The 15754-nt window shown below is 57.8% G+C and overlaps 1 protein-coding gene across 1 annotated transcript; it reads right to left on the bottom strand.

Moving 5' to 3' along the window:
- Positions 1-7271: 7271 nt before the first annotated feature.
- On the bottom strand, positions 7272-13782 carry VRTN (vertebrae development associated). The gene is made up of 2 exons (XM_055717436.1): positions 13701-13782; positions 7272-10273 (listed from the first exon to the last, which is right to left on the bottom strand). Exon 2 carries the CDS (start codon positions 10270-10272, stop codon positions 8245-8247), a length of 2028 nt encoding a protein of 675 aa, XP_055573411.1. The 5' UTR covers position 10273; positions 13701-13782; the 3' UTR covers positions 7272-8244.
- Positions 13783-15754: the final 1972 nt, after the last annotated feature.

The raw sequence follows: 15754 nt of genomic DNA, 5'->3' as shown, positions 1-15754 counted from the left end.
TGTCTATCCCAGAAAGGAGAAGGCAGAGTGGGGAGCCCAGCAGGCTGCAGCTGTGGGAGGTGATGGGAAGGGCAGGGAGTGCAGAGACGGTCTGTGCCAGTGCGGGGTCAGGCATGGGGAGTGGGTGGAGTGGGGTTCCTGGTGGCTGGTGAGGGAAGATTTGGGGTTCTCTGAGCTGGGAGTGGAGGGGACCTGGTTAGTGATGTCCCACAAGGGTGTACACCGCAACCTGCTGTCCTTCCCCGCACCCTGGTTCTTTCTAAAACATAATCAGGAGAGGTGCTGTAGAGTCCCATGGTGTATCAGAACAATCCCCCCCTTCTCCACTCATGAGTAATTCGCTATCCATAACTTGGACATCTATTTGCCACTGAGTTCCTTGCCAGCCAGCTGCCGTTGTCTGTCCCTGTGAATGCAGGTGCTATCCAGCACCCCCAGCACAGGCATGATCCTGCAACCCCATCCCATCGCCTCCTGCCCACTGCTCCCTGAATACCCCTGTTCTGGCCCTGTTGTCCCACCAGCACCCCCAGCCCTTGCCCTAAGCTGGTGACACCAAAAGACAGACAGAAAGTCACCAGGAAGCCCATCCCCTGCCCCTCTCCCCGTGCCTGGCGCAGACACACCTCTCGTCTCACATGCTGGGCAGCTCTTGGGTTGCGAGAAGTGTCATCACCAGGTGTCCCAGATGCCCTCCCTGCTGTGAGGACAAGATGTCAGGGACCAAGCCAGCCCCTGCATCTGGCTGAACATCCCCTCCATCCTTCTCCTGCCCTGGAGATGCTCCTCACTCAGCAAGGAGCTCAGAGCAGCACTGTCTGAGGTGTGCTGGGCTTTGGTTTCTTTTCCCAGCAGTGGAAAAAATGTCGTCTTCCAGCTTGGGCTCCTTTTGTAACCTCTGCAACATCAAGGTGAGCATTTCCTAGCGGGCCTTTGTCTTCAGAAGCAGCTAAGGACCGGGTGGACAGAGCCTGTGCCAAGGGCGGGGGTGGCCTTTGAATCCTGCCTTCTTCTGGGATGCAGCCAGGAAGAAAACTGCCAAGGAAAAAAGCATCAGCGCCTCAGCACAGATCTGAGCGACCGGCACATCTGATCCACTGCCTGCTTCCCCCAGCTCTGCTCCCACTGCTCGCCCCCCAGCAAGCACAGCAGCTGCTGAAACGGGGCCACTGGCTACAGATGGGGGCTGGGGAGGGAAGATCTGGGGTTCTCTGAGCTGGGGGTGGAGGGGAGTTGGTTAGTGATATCCCACAAGGGTCCCAGCATCTCTTCTCACTATAAGAGATGCTGGGATGGAGCCACGCTGGCTTTTGCTCCTCTCCCCACAGGGATGAGGCAAAAGGATGGATGAGAAGAGCAAAGGAGCTGGTGTGGTTTGTGGGGGACACAAGACCTCTACAGGACCCTGTCCCCAGCCAAAGGGATCCACTGGGGATACCGGTCCTCCCGCAACCTCCCAGCCAACCTGCCCTTCCTCGGGGTTCAGCCCCAAGGTGGGTGATGTGGGAACCAGTGGGGCAGGACACGGGGTGTCCTTGCCGCTGCACTCCCAGCACCTGGCAGGACAAAACTGCTGCTGGTTCTCCAAGCAGTGCCCATCAGTGGGGCAGGATTGCAACTAGTGCTGGTGGGGCAGAAATGCCTCGATTCTCCCCCCATCTGCCTGGAGGCTGGCAAGAGACACAGGGAAATAAAAGTGAAGTAAATCTTTCACCTCATTGAATGGCACAGTCAGTGTTTTCCCTTCACAGCAATCCAGTAAGGAAACAGCTAATTATCTGAGACAGGGCAAATCTTCTATTCCTGTCAAAAAAAAAAATAAATAAAAAAGCATTTAGCAGTGCATCTCTTTGCCTAGCTTATCCTTTCCCCTTTGCTCCCCAAAACCAGCCTGTAGTGGAGGGAGCACAGGGAGGCACAGCCTGTGGCAATACCACCTCTCCTGGGGCTGGTGGGAGAGGATTTTTGCAGAGAGAAGCCAATTAAGAGCCATCACTCAGGCATCAGCTGCTGCAAAATCAGGAGGCTCATTACCACTCCTCTCCCTGCAGACGCCAGGTCCCTCTGCCACAGCCTTCGGTAGCCACACATGCAAGAAGGTAGCGGTGGGGCCGAGCTGTCCCCATGGGGCAGAGGACAAGTGGTGCAGGAGGGGACAGAGGTGGTGTCCTCAGGCATAGGGATGTTTGGGGACCACATCTGCAGATGCGCTGCTCCAGAGCTGACCTCAGTTTTGCTGCAGTTGGTGCGTGGGCTGGATCTCAGAGGCCAGGGCTTTGCAAGTGAACCTCAGCTGCCTGTAGAAGGTGTATCTGAAAAATGTGGTTTAAATATCCTCACGAGTCATATTTTGCGAGCTTTGGAGACTCAAGGCTAAGAAGTGCCAGAAGCGCCTGACTTGCAAGCTCACAGGCCAGACAGGACCCGTGCCCCCCACGCCAAATGGGTGGGATCATCCCTCAGGCCAAGCTCCAAGGAGCAGGGGAGCTGGTGCTGCCTCTCCAGCAGGGTGGGGGCAGTGGTGGAAGAGCCTCTTTTCTCCCCCCACCGCGCCGCACTCCACACGGCTGGCATTTTTCCACCTCCTTTTCTCAGCAAACCAAGCAGCCACCCGGGCCTTTGGAAAGTGGCTCATGGCTGATTTCTGCTGGTGTTGAAAGCACACTGCTTAGGTCCCACATGTGCAGGGGGCTCCTTTCTGCTGCCAGCCCTTGGCCCTGGTGCCACCAGGGTCTGCCCAGCTCCCCTTCCCCGCACTGTCACCTCTGCTGCCTCGGGGAGGCTGAGCCGCTGGGCTCCCTCCCTGCACAGCACGCCTTCCCCACCGCTGCTCCTCTCTGAAGCTCCCTGGTTTATCTGAGCTCTTCCAGATACTCACTTCCAAAAATGCCACCATGTCCTGCAACCTCTCTACTGCTGGACGTAGACAACGCATCCCTCCTGTCCCCCATTTCTGCTCGGGAGCTTTTCTGGCTGCAGAGCTGCGCTCAGCTCAATCCCATCCTCTGGGGCCTTTTGGAGACTTCCCAGCAGAAATCACCCCACTCCACAAGGGATCTTTCTTTACTTTTGGAGGCATGGCATTTAATTGGGTTTTAATCTGTTCAGTGCTTGCTGGCTTCATTTTTAAATCAGTCTTGTTGCTTAATCAAAATGTCAGGCAGGATCAAACCTGATGTCCTGCAGAAGTCGGAGTGTGGTGGGGGTGCTGCCTTCTCCTGGCCTGGGGAGCTGAGGGACAGCCCCATGGGCAAGGGAGCCCTCCCGCTGCACAGGCAGGCTCCCGCACAGTGGCAGAAGCGCTTGGAAGAGATAACTTCATCCTCAAGTATCTGGAAGTGTCTATCCCGCCGCAGCTCTCCTACCTCCCCCCAGTGCTGTGGTTACTGAAGCGATGGAGGAGGGATGGGAAGAGGGGCAAAGGAAGAAGCCGGGGAAGGAGAAATGAAATGCAAATAAATGCAATATCTGCCAAAATGCCATCCTCAAAGTAATATATCAAAGTCCAGGCACAAGCAGTAAACTCTTGACAGTACTAGGCTAGAAAGATGGAAGTTTTTCCTTCCTGAAGTGCTTTCATATCTATTTTCTTCAAAACTTTGGCATTTTCCAGATGTTGACTGTGCTAAATTAGCATTACACATCAGCTGACTTGTTTTCCAGAGGAGGAAAGGCAGGGAATGCTGTATCTGGACCTTGGCCAAAGCGCTGGGACTGAGCCACACTGACAGTTGTCAGGTGGGGGCTGGTTCAAGAAAGCTAAGATGGGTACTAAGAGGTTATTAATATTTCAGAGGATCTCTTGGGCTGGAGGGCAAAATCCTTGAGGATCCGTGTGAGGATTGATCTTCTATGTTTTTACTAGCAAGCTGGCATAGGAAGGAGGGGTGCCTTGTTCCCATTTGCTGAGACAAAATCCGGAGGGTTTTGAAATACAGAAGAAGAGTAAAGAAACTGGGCTACCTTGAAGGCAGGAGGGGTGGAGATGGGATGAAATGCAGGGAGATGTGATGAGGGGCTGCCAGAGCTCCTCGGCTGGCAGGGACCAGGGAAAGGCCTGAGCCGTTGCTCCAGCATGAAAAAGGCAGATCTGACATGAAGATCTACAGGGCAAATTGGTTCAGCAAAAATATTAATGAAGGACAAAGGCAGGGCAGCAGTGGGCCACAGCTGGATTCTGTGAGACATTTTCAGCCACCAGATGTGAGAGATGGGCTTAATGGGAAGGAGGCAGAGAGGGTGGTAGGAGAATGGGGAATGGGGACCTGGCCATGGCTGGTGTAACTAACCTGCTTGGGCAGAGGCAGATGGTTCCCCACCAGTACCCTGGGAGCACAGGAGGAAAAGGAGTCTCCTCTCAACAGCTTTGTTGGTTCAACAGCACTAGTTGTTTGTAGTCTGCACCTATGGAGGGAATTACACAGGGGACTGACCTAAAAGATCCCTTTTTTCCTTTTTCTCCTCATCTTCTTTTCTTCCCTCCCCAAACAGGTATTCTTGATAATTAATTGCTTTTAAGCTTGCCAGTTCAGGAGCAATTTTGAACGGCGACACTGACTTTTCTGTCCTCCTGCCACCACTACATGTCCGCCCTGATGCTCCCAGCAAAGCACAGGAGCTATCTTGCAAACCTCAACCCTTTCACTACCTTGATGCTTTTAAGACCAACACTATTGCTCTTTGCACCAACCAACCAGGTGCCTGTGCAAATTCTGGAGGCAAAGCGGTGCTTGAGCTAACATACCAGCTAAGTGCCCCAAAGCTTTGCTTGGACATAATCGAATACTGACGTGGCACGCCATCTGGGCAGGCTCCACTGTACTGTATTGCCCACCCCCTGCACCTGCAAACCCCCTCCCACAGACACGAATGGGGTGTGTTAGTGGCAGAGCAGAGCTCTAAACTGCAGGTGGGCAGGGGGCTGCTCTGCATAGGCTTTGCAGCCCCCCAGCCTTTGCATTTCACTTACCTGTTAATTTCCATCTTTTCTGGAGTTGGTACTTTTAAGCATCCACACATGAGGGAGTTTGGGTGGCACCTGAGCTAAACCTCACTCCACACATGCAAAGGGAGAGATACGTCGGCTGGTGCCCAGCAGTGCAGTGCAGAGCAGCTGAGGCCACCTCACATTCATCTCCCACCACCAGCTCAACATGAGAGCAGCATGACAGGTACAAATCAAGTGCTACAGTTTCCCCCCATTTAAAATCTGCTCAGTCACAAACAACATCAGTAAATAACGAGCATCCACCATTTAGGTGGTGCCAACTGGCAGAGACCCACCATGACCCTCCTGCCATCAAGGCGCAGGGAGGGAGGAACGTAAGGGCACTTCTGAAACCCCTCAGAGGGATGAGTATTATTTTCCTGCCATGCCTCACTCAGGCATCCAGGTAAGGGTAGAAAACCCATCGCACCTAGATCTCTTCACCAGGGGTCCTCAAAAATGTCTTGCAAGGAGGTGGAGCCCAAGGCTGGCACCCAGGAGGGATTCATCCTGCAACTGCACCCTGGCATGAGGCATGCAATGCTCCCAGCTTGGGGTGAGTCAGGTGATAGGAAGGAGAAGCCATCCCTCTGCCCTGCAGAGCACTGCGTACCTCCCACCACGGAGGCTCCCCCAGGCTCTCCTGATGCCCATCTGCCTTCAGCAGTGGCTAGCAGTCACCCACCATGCTGTGCCATGCCCATGGATACCCCAGCCACAGCCCTGCTGCCAGGCATGGTCTGCCCCAGCCTCAGGGACCACCCAAATGGGACCTGTGATAGCACCCACAGTCAGAAAATCCACCCTCCCTGCTCCTTAGCTCAGCCAAGGAAGGGAATGCTCCAAGGGTCTCCCATCCACCTTCACAGAAGCTGCTGCAGCCACCGCTGCTGCTGAAAGCAGCTACCTCCAGCCTCTGGCAGTCTGGAGACACAGGTAATCATTCTGGAGTAATTACCAGCTTACTCCCTCGGAGGAGTTTGCTGGTGAGAAGTCGCTGGCAGCTAATTGCTCCAATTACTCCCTGACACACAGACCCCGAGCATCCAGGGCTTTCTGCAGCAGCACACAGCACCGCTCCGCAGCTCCCTGCTCCCCACCTGGATCACCTGCTGCCCCCGACCCCCTCCTCCGGGACCACACAGAGTGCACCGGGGCGGATGGATGGTGGTGAGATCCCACCAGCACAACGGAGAAGGAGCCAAATGGTTTCCCAAGAGATGTCCCGCTGGCTCAGCACTGCTCCTCCAGGGCTGCCCCACCATGTGGCTCGTGCCCAAGAATACCACAGGACAACCCTCAGCACCCCCTTCTCCTGCAGGCTGTTGCCAAAGCAAGCTCAGCAGGGCTTCCTAGCATAGGTCCCCCCGCTCTGCCTAGGAGGCTTATGGGGAATGAAGCTAGACCATGTCAGGAGCAGGAGTGGGCTACAGCAGCCAAGAGAGATCTGACATGTTGAAGAAGGAAAAAAAAAAAGTTACTTGCAAGCAAGATTGTGGGCGGGGGAGGAGAATGGGACACCACAACACACATTATTGCATCTCAACTCTTCATGAGGTCTCCCACGATCCCAATGCCCCTGTAAAGACCTGAGGGTGAGAAAGACTCAGCCCTGCTGTTAGACCCAGCCTCAGGGGCTGATCTCATAGGTGCGGGGCTCGAGAGGCTCTCCCCTCACACGCCTAGGGGTGCTGTGACTCCTGGCAGCTCCCTGTGATATAAGGGCAGTTATCATCACCCTCCTCAGCAGTAGCAGCCAGCTCCAGGCATCCTCCAGCTCAGTTCTGCTGGCAGACACAACAGGGGAGCTCACACACGAAGGAGATGAGGCTGTTTGGAGAGCTCTGGCAGAGCCTGGCCACACAGACCCCCCCCACAGCCCAGCACCCCAAGACACTGGCAGGGCAGAGGTGCCAACAGCTGGTTTCAGCCTTCCAGTGCAGCACCATCACTTCAGGGCAGCACCACTCATTGACACCTCAGATGTTGCCACCACTTCCCTGCTATCACACAGAGCTGTGCCCACTGCACCGTCCCCAGGTTTGCATCCCAACTGGGAGGCATGTCCTGACCTCTCACCGGGGAGAGCACAGCTCCTGCCAGGCCTCCAGAGCACCTCTGAGCAGATGGCTCCCCACCAGGTCCCAGAAAGTAGAAGAGGACCTGGTGTGCACAGGCTCTCCCTGCCCACAAGCCCATTTTAGAATGCAGACAGGGAAGAGAAAGCCTTGCCCAGAAATCACACAAGCAAGGGCAAGAAACAGCACAGGACTGGGAGTGGAAGAGTCTTTATTGCTTTGGCTTCTTACAAATGAGAGATATGTGCATCTAGGCTCGCTGCAAGGAGACATCCACGTTGCATTCAGCTTGCAGCATGGTGCAGGGGATGCAGGGACACTGGGCACACAACATTCCATCTCCCTGCCTTCTCCCAGCCACCAGGGAATAGAGACCCTAGGGAAGCAGGGCAGCTGCCAGCTGTGAGAGAGTAAAGGACTGTGTGAAATGTTATTGTTACAAGACCAGAAAGGTCAGGGACAGCTTCTCCAGAGCCTGCAAAGGACACCAGCTCCTAGCTTAGTGCTCCCAGGAGACTACAACAGGAACACAAACAAGTCCCCTCCTCTACCAGTCCCTGCTCCTTCTAGAGAAGATCAGGGCAGCCAGAGGCAGGTATTGGAAGCCAGAAAGCCAAGGTGGCATTGATGCTGACCCCGAGTGAAGCTTTTATTCTCCTTAGCTGGGAAGAACCCAGATCAAAAATGCTCCTCCTGTAAAGCTGAGCACTCCCCAAGACCCTCTTCATCCACAGCTGAGCCAGCACTGCTTGGCTTGCCAAGGGGACACTGGGCACCTCCACACTCATCCTGCACATCCACATTACTCATTCAAGCAAGTGCCAGGGGCAGAGACACCTTCACATCCTCTGTCTCAAGAGGCCCAGCAGCAAATCATGACACTGGCACAGTACTGCCTCCTCCCTGGCTCACCCTCCGAGCACAGAGAGGACAAACCCCCTGGCCCCTCTCCTCTGGGACAGCTCAGTGCCTTCTTCCACTCCACCCGTCTCTGGGAATGGGCACTGCAGGGACACTCCCATACCTGATTGAACCACACAGAAAAGAAAGCCAGAGACAAGGAACAAAAAACCAAACCAGAACAAAAGTTAGAGCAGGGCCCCAGCCAGGGCACACCACCGGAGAGCCAAAGGGCACATCAGCTGAGGAGCTGTGGCCAAGCCAGCTGGCAACTGGCACTCAGGCATCCACAAGCGTCAGCCCATCATGCAGGGCACGCTTCCACATGTAATAGGTGGAACGGGCCGTGAGTGGGAAGCGGGCACTGAACTCCTTGTAGGTAGGGAAGGTCTTCGACTCAAAGCGCTGCTGCAAGAACAGCTTGGCCTGTGCCTTGAACTGGGCAGTGGCAATTACATCCATCACAAACATCTGGCTGTTGGCTCTCTCCGACATGGCATAGCCTGAAATGGTGGTGTTGTATGGCATGGCTGGTACTGGCTTATCTAGGTGCTTGGCGGCTACCTCCATGTGGCACTGGGGCTTGAGGCCTGGCTCGGCTCTCAGAGGTGCCAGGGAAGCCACCCGGTTCAACAGCTGGCTGGAGCTGGTCCAGGGCAGGCGATGCTGCCCAATGGCCCGGCCACTGCCATTCCAAAACCAATAGGCTGTGGAGGAGAGAGATGGGTAGCGCAGGCGGTACTTGCAGAATGGCAGCCGCCATTGCTGGACCTGCCTCCTGGCCACATCTCGCAGCTGCTTTCTCCAGCACAGAGAGGGCTTGAGCTGCAGGAGACTCCTGGGTGCCGGCCGGTCTCCATTCAGCCTCTTCTTAACAGGCACACTGCTTGGCTTCAACTGCAGGAACGGCTTTCCTGTCACTAGAGGTTTCTGGTTATCCAAGGGAGATTGAGGGGGTTTGAAGTTGGGGTTCTCCTTGATTGCTTTTCTTCGCCAGTTGTAGTAAGTGGACCTGGAGATGCCAGGGAAGCTGCGCTTGAAGCACCTGTAAGGCACCAGAGTGTTCATGGAAATGCATTTCTCCAGGTAGGATTTGGCTCCTTGCATGAAGATTCCTGCTTGGATGGGGTCTAGGGAAGGACTTGGGGGTCTTAAGGGCCCCCGTGAATTTGCTGGCTCATACACATCAGCCTTTCTTGGGACATCCCTGTGAAGCTCCTGCAACCCGTGGGCCTCAGCCACAGCACAGGCATCACCATTGACCATGCTCTGCATCTCATGCTTCCAGGCATAGTATGTGGATCGGGAGATTTCTGGAAACATTTGTCGGAAGTGCTGGAGGGGGATTATGTTGCCCTCCTGAAAGCAGGACTGAAGGAAGTGTTTGGCTGCAAACCTGGCAGCTGCTTTCTGCCGGTGTTCACGAGACTGGCGCTTCCAGCGGTAGAAGGTGCTCTTGGTAATGCTGTACCGGTCACGCAGGTTGGAGTAGGTCAGCTGGGGGTCACTGTTCAGCAGCTCAAGGGTCTTCATGGGCTGGACAGGAGGCTCTGGCAAAGGCATTGTAGGTTCTAGCTCCTCCAGGCCAACCACGGCCACAAAGTACTGCGCTTTGAAGACCTGCCGGGAGAGCTGCTGCCCTGACCACATGATGTGGAGCGTGGAGGTTCGTGGGCCACATTTCCTGGGCCGGATGAGCCGGTTGAAGTAGGGCCGGATCTTCAAGTTGCTCATGGGGTAGATGGAGTAGATGTTACACTGCAGTACTGAGGCAAGAGCGTAGACATGCCACATGTTGGCAAAGGTGCCAGGAAAACAGGTAGCTTTGATATCAGCATCAAAGATGGCCTCCAGGATAGCCATGGGGAGGCTGGTCATCTCTGGGGTCTCCTCGGTGCAGAGGGAGTAGCGGGCAGCCTGCAGCATCACCTTGGAGTCAATCATGCCATTCAAGTAGTATTGCTTGTGCAGCAGCATCTCCACCACCGTACGCACCTGCAGCTCCAGGCTGAGGCCGGGGTTGCCCCAGAGCAGCACACTGGCAGCCTCAAAGAGGCGGTTCCCCTCACCTTTGCAAACCAGAGGCAGCATGTTACTTGGGGCATCCTCAGGATAGAGGCTCCTGGCTACCCGGTCAACCTCCAGCTCCTCTTGGAACTGCCTCCCGCAATAGCCAGGCAGGGAGAAAGATGACAGGGTCCTCTCTGCCTCCAGCGCAGCACTGGTGAGGCCCTCCAGACCAAAGCATTCAGTGGCTTCCTGCAGCTCCTGCAGCACAGACTGCACCAGCTGGTGCCGCTGGATCATCCTGAAGGATTGCAAAGAGAAAGAAGTCACTCGAGCTGAAGGCAGCGCACACACTAGGCTGCCAGGGGCCTGGCCTCCAGCTCTTCCCCAAAGGACAGGGCAGACAAAAAGGGTAAAGGAAAGGCCATGGCTCACCCCTCCACCCACACTCCCAAGGACAAAGGAGGAAACCTGGGTCCTCACAGGGCAGACCCGGGGCAGGGACATGGTCTCAGCTGGCTCTCCAGTGACCTCCTGTGGGCAGCACACATGGCACACGGCCTCCAGAGTCACTCATCTGGGTGAAACTGAGGAGTAACCGCATCCGTCGGGGCGGGAAGCCAGCTCACCTCCCAACCCTGCGCACTCGGCTTCGCACCCGGCCTCATCCCTGCACCCCCCCCTCCCACCAGTGGCTCCATCTCTTTCGTTTCACCAGCCCGCTACCAGCGCCCAGAGGGAAGAGAGCCTCAAAGGGGAAACGTCTGTCACCTCTGCAGGAAGGGACCTGTGACAGAGCAACACTGCCTGGAGGGACCTGGCTGAAGGTGTTACACCCAACAGAAGGGGCAAGGAGCTTGCCCCCTCCCCCCGAGCAGGGCACTGCAGCCGTACCCATTGCATGCACCGAAGCTGCTGCTGCAGAACCCGGCGGGAGCAGAGCCGGAGCCAGCCCAAGCCACAGTTACTGCTGCCTGAGCCGACACTAGATGTCACTTGCTGCTCAGCGAACACACAACGCCGGCCAAGGAGAAGCTGCAAAAGGGGGGCTTCTCCTAGACGAGCTACCAGGCAGGAGGCAGCCCAAGAGCACAGACGGAGCACAAGCACTGGATGGGTAGTTCAGAGGCTGCATGGAACCCTCTTCCCTGCCTAAGCCCATCCCAGTCCTGTCCTCCCTCTGCATGCCAGTTCCCACTCAGGCAATCCAAAGGGTCAAACCTGCATCCCCTCCTTTGTCAGCTTTTTAACACCTATGTGGCTCTGCCCCCACCACTCCAGGAGCTCTTGTAATGACTGTACAATCCTTATCCCACCATCCATCTCCACTAACGCAACCCTCCTCCACACCTTTTTTCTACCAGCCCGCTCAGGCCCCTCACCCCAGCCACTCTCTCCTGAACTAGTTTTCTCCCAGGGACCGCAACACTCCACTCAGCTAGGAAACCCAGTCACCTCCATTTTCTCCTAAGGCTCGTTCACATGCCACCCTCAACATGCAGGACATCACTTAGCAGTCTACTTAATCCACAACCCAGCCAGAGCCCGCCTTTCCCACAGCACTTCACAGGTATCGCTGTGCACGCACAGCTCTGCGGGGAGGTGGGGAAACTGCAGTCAGGCAGGAAAAGCAGAAGCGCCACAGTAAAGCAGATGCCCTGCCTGACCTCTCCCAGTTCTCAGCCCTGTGCCCTGCTACAGATAAGGTTATTATTACTGTAGCATCTACAGCCCCCGGCCGTGACCAAACAGCAAACGCAACGAGGTGCCATGGAATCACATGGCCGCATCCAGGCTACTTCACTGCAGGGAGCCTCCGTGTTGCCGCTGCCACAGCTTGCCTTTAATCAGACCACAGCTAGCCACCAAATCAAGTCCCTTCCCCTGTTCCAAAGTCCTCCGTGGTCTCCTGCATGTTGGAGGCCAGGGCCCTCTTACAGCTGTTCCCACAGCTGTGGGGCATCAGGTATCAGAGACAATGAACAGAGGAGAATGCACACAGCTGTGAAGCAGGGGAGATAAACTTGTCCTAAAAACCCAGCCCAAGCAAGTATTGGGCTGTCACATCAGGTCTGTACTGTTGTTCTCCTGGCAGTTTGTACAAGTTTATAGAAATTTTGACTAAGCCCATGCTGAACAACATGTGCTTGAGGAGCTGAAGCAAAGGCATCCCTCAGGAGAGCTGCAGGGCTGGCAGAGCCCAAGCCCTCCTTTTCTGTGGCCTGCCAAACCCTTTCAGGGCCAGCCACCTCCCCTTTCAGCCCCCGCAGCCTGGCTGAGCACTGGCCTGCCAGCAAAGCCGGGAAAGGCAAGTCAAGCTCTTCCCCTGGAGGGGGTGAGGCGTTGCCATAGACTAGGGAGCATCAGCAACAAACCTGGTCTTTATGGGCTGGTGGGCATTTCCCACCCCCTTACAGCCTGTGGGGAGAGGGAGGTCGGGAGGGAGAGCTGGAGGCACGGGACTTAACCCCACAGCCTCAATGTCACTGCCAGGTGTCCTGTTGCTCCTGGCTGCAGGACCTCGAAAGCAATTCTAACTGCAGCTGGAAGAGCAGAGATGAGCTCGTGGGGCAGGGTGGAGAGGGACTCGGGCAAGCCAGAAGCAGAAGCCCCCCAAGCTGGTGGCTTGGGTTTGCCGCCAGATCAAACCCAGCAGTTCTCAACACAGAGGAACGTTTATCCCCACACACCCCCAGCAAAGCCAGCTGAACACGACAGACAAGTGCTCCTTAAACTGCCTCAACACCAAGAGGTAACCAAGGGAGCTTTTTGCTGCTGATAAAGAAGCTTTTACCTAACCTGGCCACTTTTGCATTCTAACAGATAAGCAAACACTTGCAGATCGTGTTCCCTCACCTAAACTGATGGGCTGGTGGCATCCAGTAGTGCAAGTTCCCCCAGCCAGCCCCAAAAACGGCTCCAACCAGCAGGAATCCAGAAGACCTCAGCCCCTGGCTGCCCAGGGCCGCTGGTGCCTTGTGGAAGCAGGGTTGTCCACAAACCCCAGCCCGGCCAGGTTGGCTGGCTCGCTCCCCAGCCCCAGCCGCAGGCTCAGGCCACCCCAGCGGTGAAGGCTCCCATTTGCAAGGAGGAGGCTTGAACCACTGTAGCCGCGCAGCGGAAGCGGTAGCCTCCAGGAGAAACATCACCGCACGAGAAATCCCTGGGGCGTTCGGGTGGGTGAGCAGCGCTGGCAGCCGGAGGAGCCAGCCCCATCTGCCAGCGCCCACATCCCCACCGAAGCCCAGAAACGGGACAACGCTCTCCCGGGGAGAGAGGAGGCGCGGAGCCGCTCCCACCAGGCCGCAGCCCCGCAGCCCAGGCCGGCCACAGCCGCCCCTCGGCCCGGGGCACTGACCACCGGTGTGCGAGCGGCGCCTGACAGCCGCCTCCCGCCCCGTCCACCCGGGAGCGCGCCCCCGCCGCCGCCCCCGCCTCTCCTCCGACGCGGCGGGAGGCGGCTCCGTACGGCCGCCCCCGGGACCGGGGACTGCCCCGCGCCCCGGATGGGAGCACGGGAGACAAAGGGACGAACAGCCCCGGGGTGGGAGAAGAGGTGGCCGGTGGCCGGTGCCCGGACAGCTGCCGAGCGGCGACCGAGGGCAGGGCGGGACGGGGCGCCCGGCCGCCGGGGGAAGGTGCCCGCCCGCAGCGGGACGGGCGGCGAGGGAGGGAGGGACGGCAGGGAGCCGCGGCCCCGACGGCACCCGGCGCGGCGCCGCACTCACCTGGCTCCGCGGGTCGGGTCGCGCCCCGCCCGCGCCCTGGGCCGCCCCGCACCTTTAAGGGCGGCGGCAGGAAGCGGCGCGGACCCGCCGCCGCCGCCGCCCCGGTGCCAGCCCCGCAGTGACCCTCGGGAGCGGGCGGCCGCGTGCGGCGCCGGGCCGAGCCGGGCCGGGCCGGGCCGCCCCTCCCCGCCTGCCCCCTCCCTCCCCTCCCCCGCCAGGAAGCGAGCCATCCCCGCGGCCCCGGCCCAGATGAAAGCGGAGCGGGCCGGGGGTCACTTCCAAAGCTAAAGTGATAATGGCCATTGTCCCGCCGCCGCCGCGCTTAAAGGGCCCGCCGCCCTGCCCCGGTGCTCCCCCGCCGCCCCACAGCATCCTCCTGCCCCACACCCCACCCGGGCTTGCGGCCCCACAGCAGGCAACGGACTTGCTGAGGCGGCGGGTGGGAGCTGCGTGCCGGCGTGGGGCATCCCTCGTGTCCCTCGGGGAGCAGGCGGGTCGCGAGTGGGTGTCACTGCAGCCCACGGGTGGGTGTCTGCCCCCCTTCCCAGCTTCGCTGTGCCGAGGCCACACTCCTTCCTCCAGGAGATAGCTTCCCTGCCCTCTCCCCTCCCTAAGCGGTGCCCATCCTTCCCTGGCAGGGCCAGGCTGGCAGGACCCCCGGGCTTTTAGGGCTGATGAAGCTCAGCTGCGCTGCCCTTCAAAACCTTCTCGTTTGCCTGCAGGAGGCACCCAACTGATGGCAGCCTTCTCCCTGCCCTCGGCTCTGGGCAGGCTTGCGTTCGCCTGCCCATGCCTGGGCCCTCCATGGAGCAGCCTTCCTCCCCGTTGTCTCTGCCCCTCTGCCTCCCCAGCCTAATCTCGAGGCCGAGGTCCCCCTCCTTAACTCCGGCTAGCACAATGGATTCATCCCATCCCTTGGGCATCACGTGAGGCTGTGCAAACAGCCTGCGCGCTAGGCAGCTCGCTTCGCTCCAGCATCGCTAAGCCGCCCATGCCAGCTCCACCCCATGTCCTCTTCACAAGCCCAAAACCCCTAGACCTTCCTCCAAGGACCTGCCTCGTCCCAACCTACATCACCCCACAACAGGTCCCCATCTGCTCTTGGGTGTGAGGGCCAGATGTACTTTAACGACAGCTTGGTCAACATGGAAGAGTCAGGCTCTTCACCACCTGGTCTCGATGCTTTACGTTCCCCGTGTTGTGTAGCTCTGGTTGCAGGCAGTATCTGGTTTCCAGCCTACCCCTGGGGACCAGCCTGAGACCTGCCGCAACCCCCCCACCCAGTGAGGCGCACAAAGTAACTCCCAATGTCAGAGGCAACAAGGGCTTGCTTGCCTGCTTGCCACCACCCGTGGAGAACCTCACTGTAGCAATTATTCCCTTGGCAACGCGAGGGCAGGGGCGCTCATGGAGCCACCACGTATGGGATTCTTGTGTGATTCAGGAGGAAAGTTAAACACCGACCTTTCAAACAGGGGACATGTGCCCAGCTCCCTCTCCTGCCGCCCTCCCTTCCACGCCAGTCTGGGAGCAAGCATCGCAGCACACATCCAGGCACACCTTCGCTGCCCTGCGTCCTACCTCCCCCAGAAGCACATACCCCAGAGCATTCTTTCCCACTTCTCTTGTCTTACATCTGAGCCCAGGAGCACAGGAGGAGGCCTGGCGAGGAGGGTTTGACAGGAGGAATGGGCTCCCTGGAAGCTGTGGACTGGCTGCTTCTGAGTCAGCCCAGCCTCAGCTAACAGCCACCACCCAAGCTGATACTGAACCGTGGCCTTCAGTGCTCACAGGGGTCACTCTCATCGGACACAGAAAAGCTATAGTGCAAGGAAGAGAGACCTAAACCATCTCCTAGTTAATTTTTCGCTCCCTCAGGCCATCTTCATATCTCCAAAGCCAGCTCCACTCTCACTATCAGCCTGGCCAATCCTGGATCTTTTCCCCAGCAGGCCGGTGTTCATATCCACAGCTGCTGAGCTCCCCTTCCCATCCTTCATCCTTTTAACTTCTTTGGTTGCAAATGCAAAGCGGTGCTCACAGGGCAGCGAGAC

This window comes from Falco cherrug, chromosome 7 (genome assembly GCF_023634085.1).
Source record: "Falco cherrug isolate bFalChe1 chromosome 7, bFalChe1.pri, whole genome shotgun sequence".
NCBI lineage: Eukaryota > Metazoa > Chordata > Aves > Falconiformes > Falconidae > Falco > Falco cherrug.
Note: the sequence above shows the minus strand (reverse complement) of the source record. Positions and strands in the feature narration are given on the sequence as shown.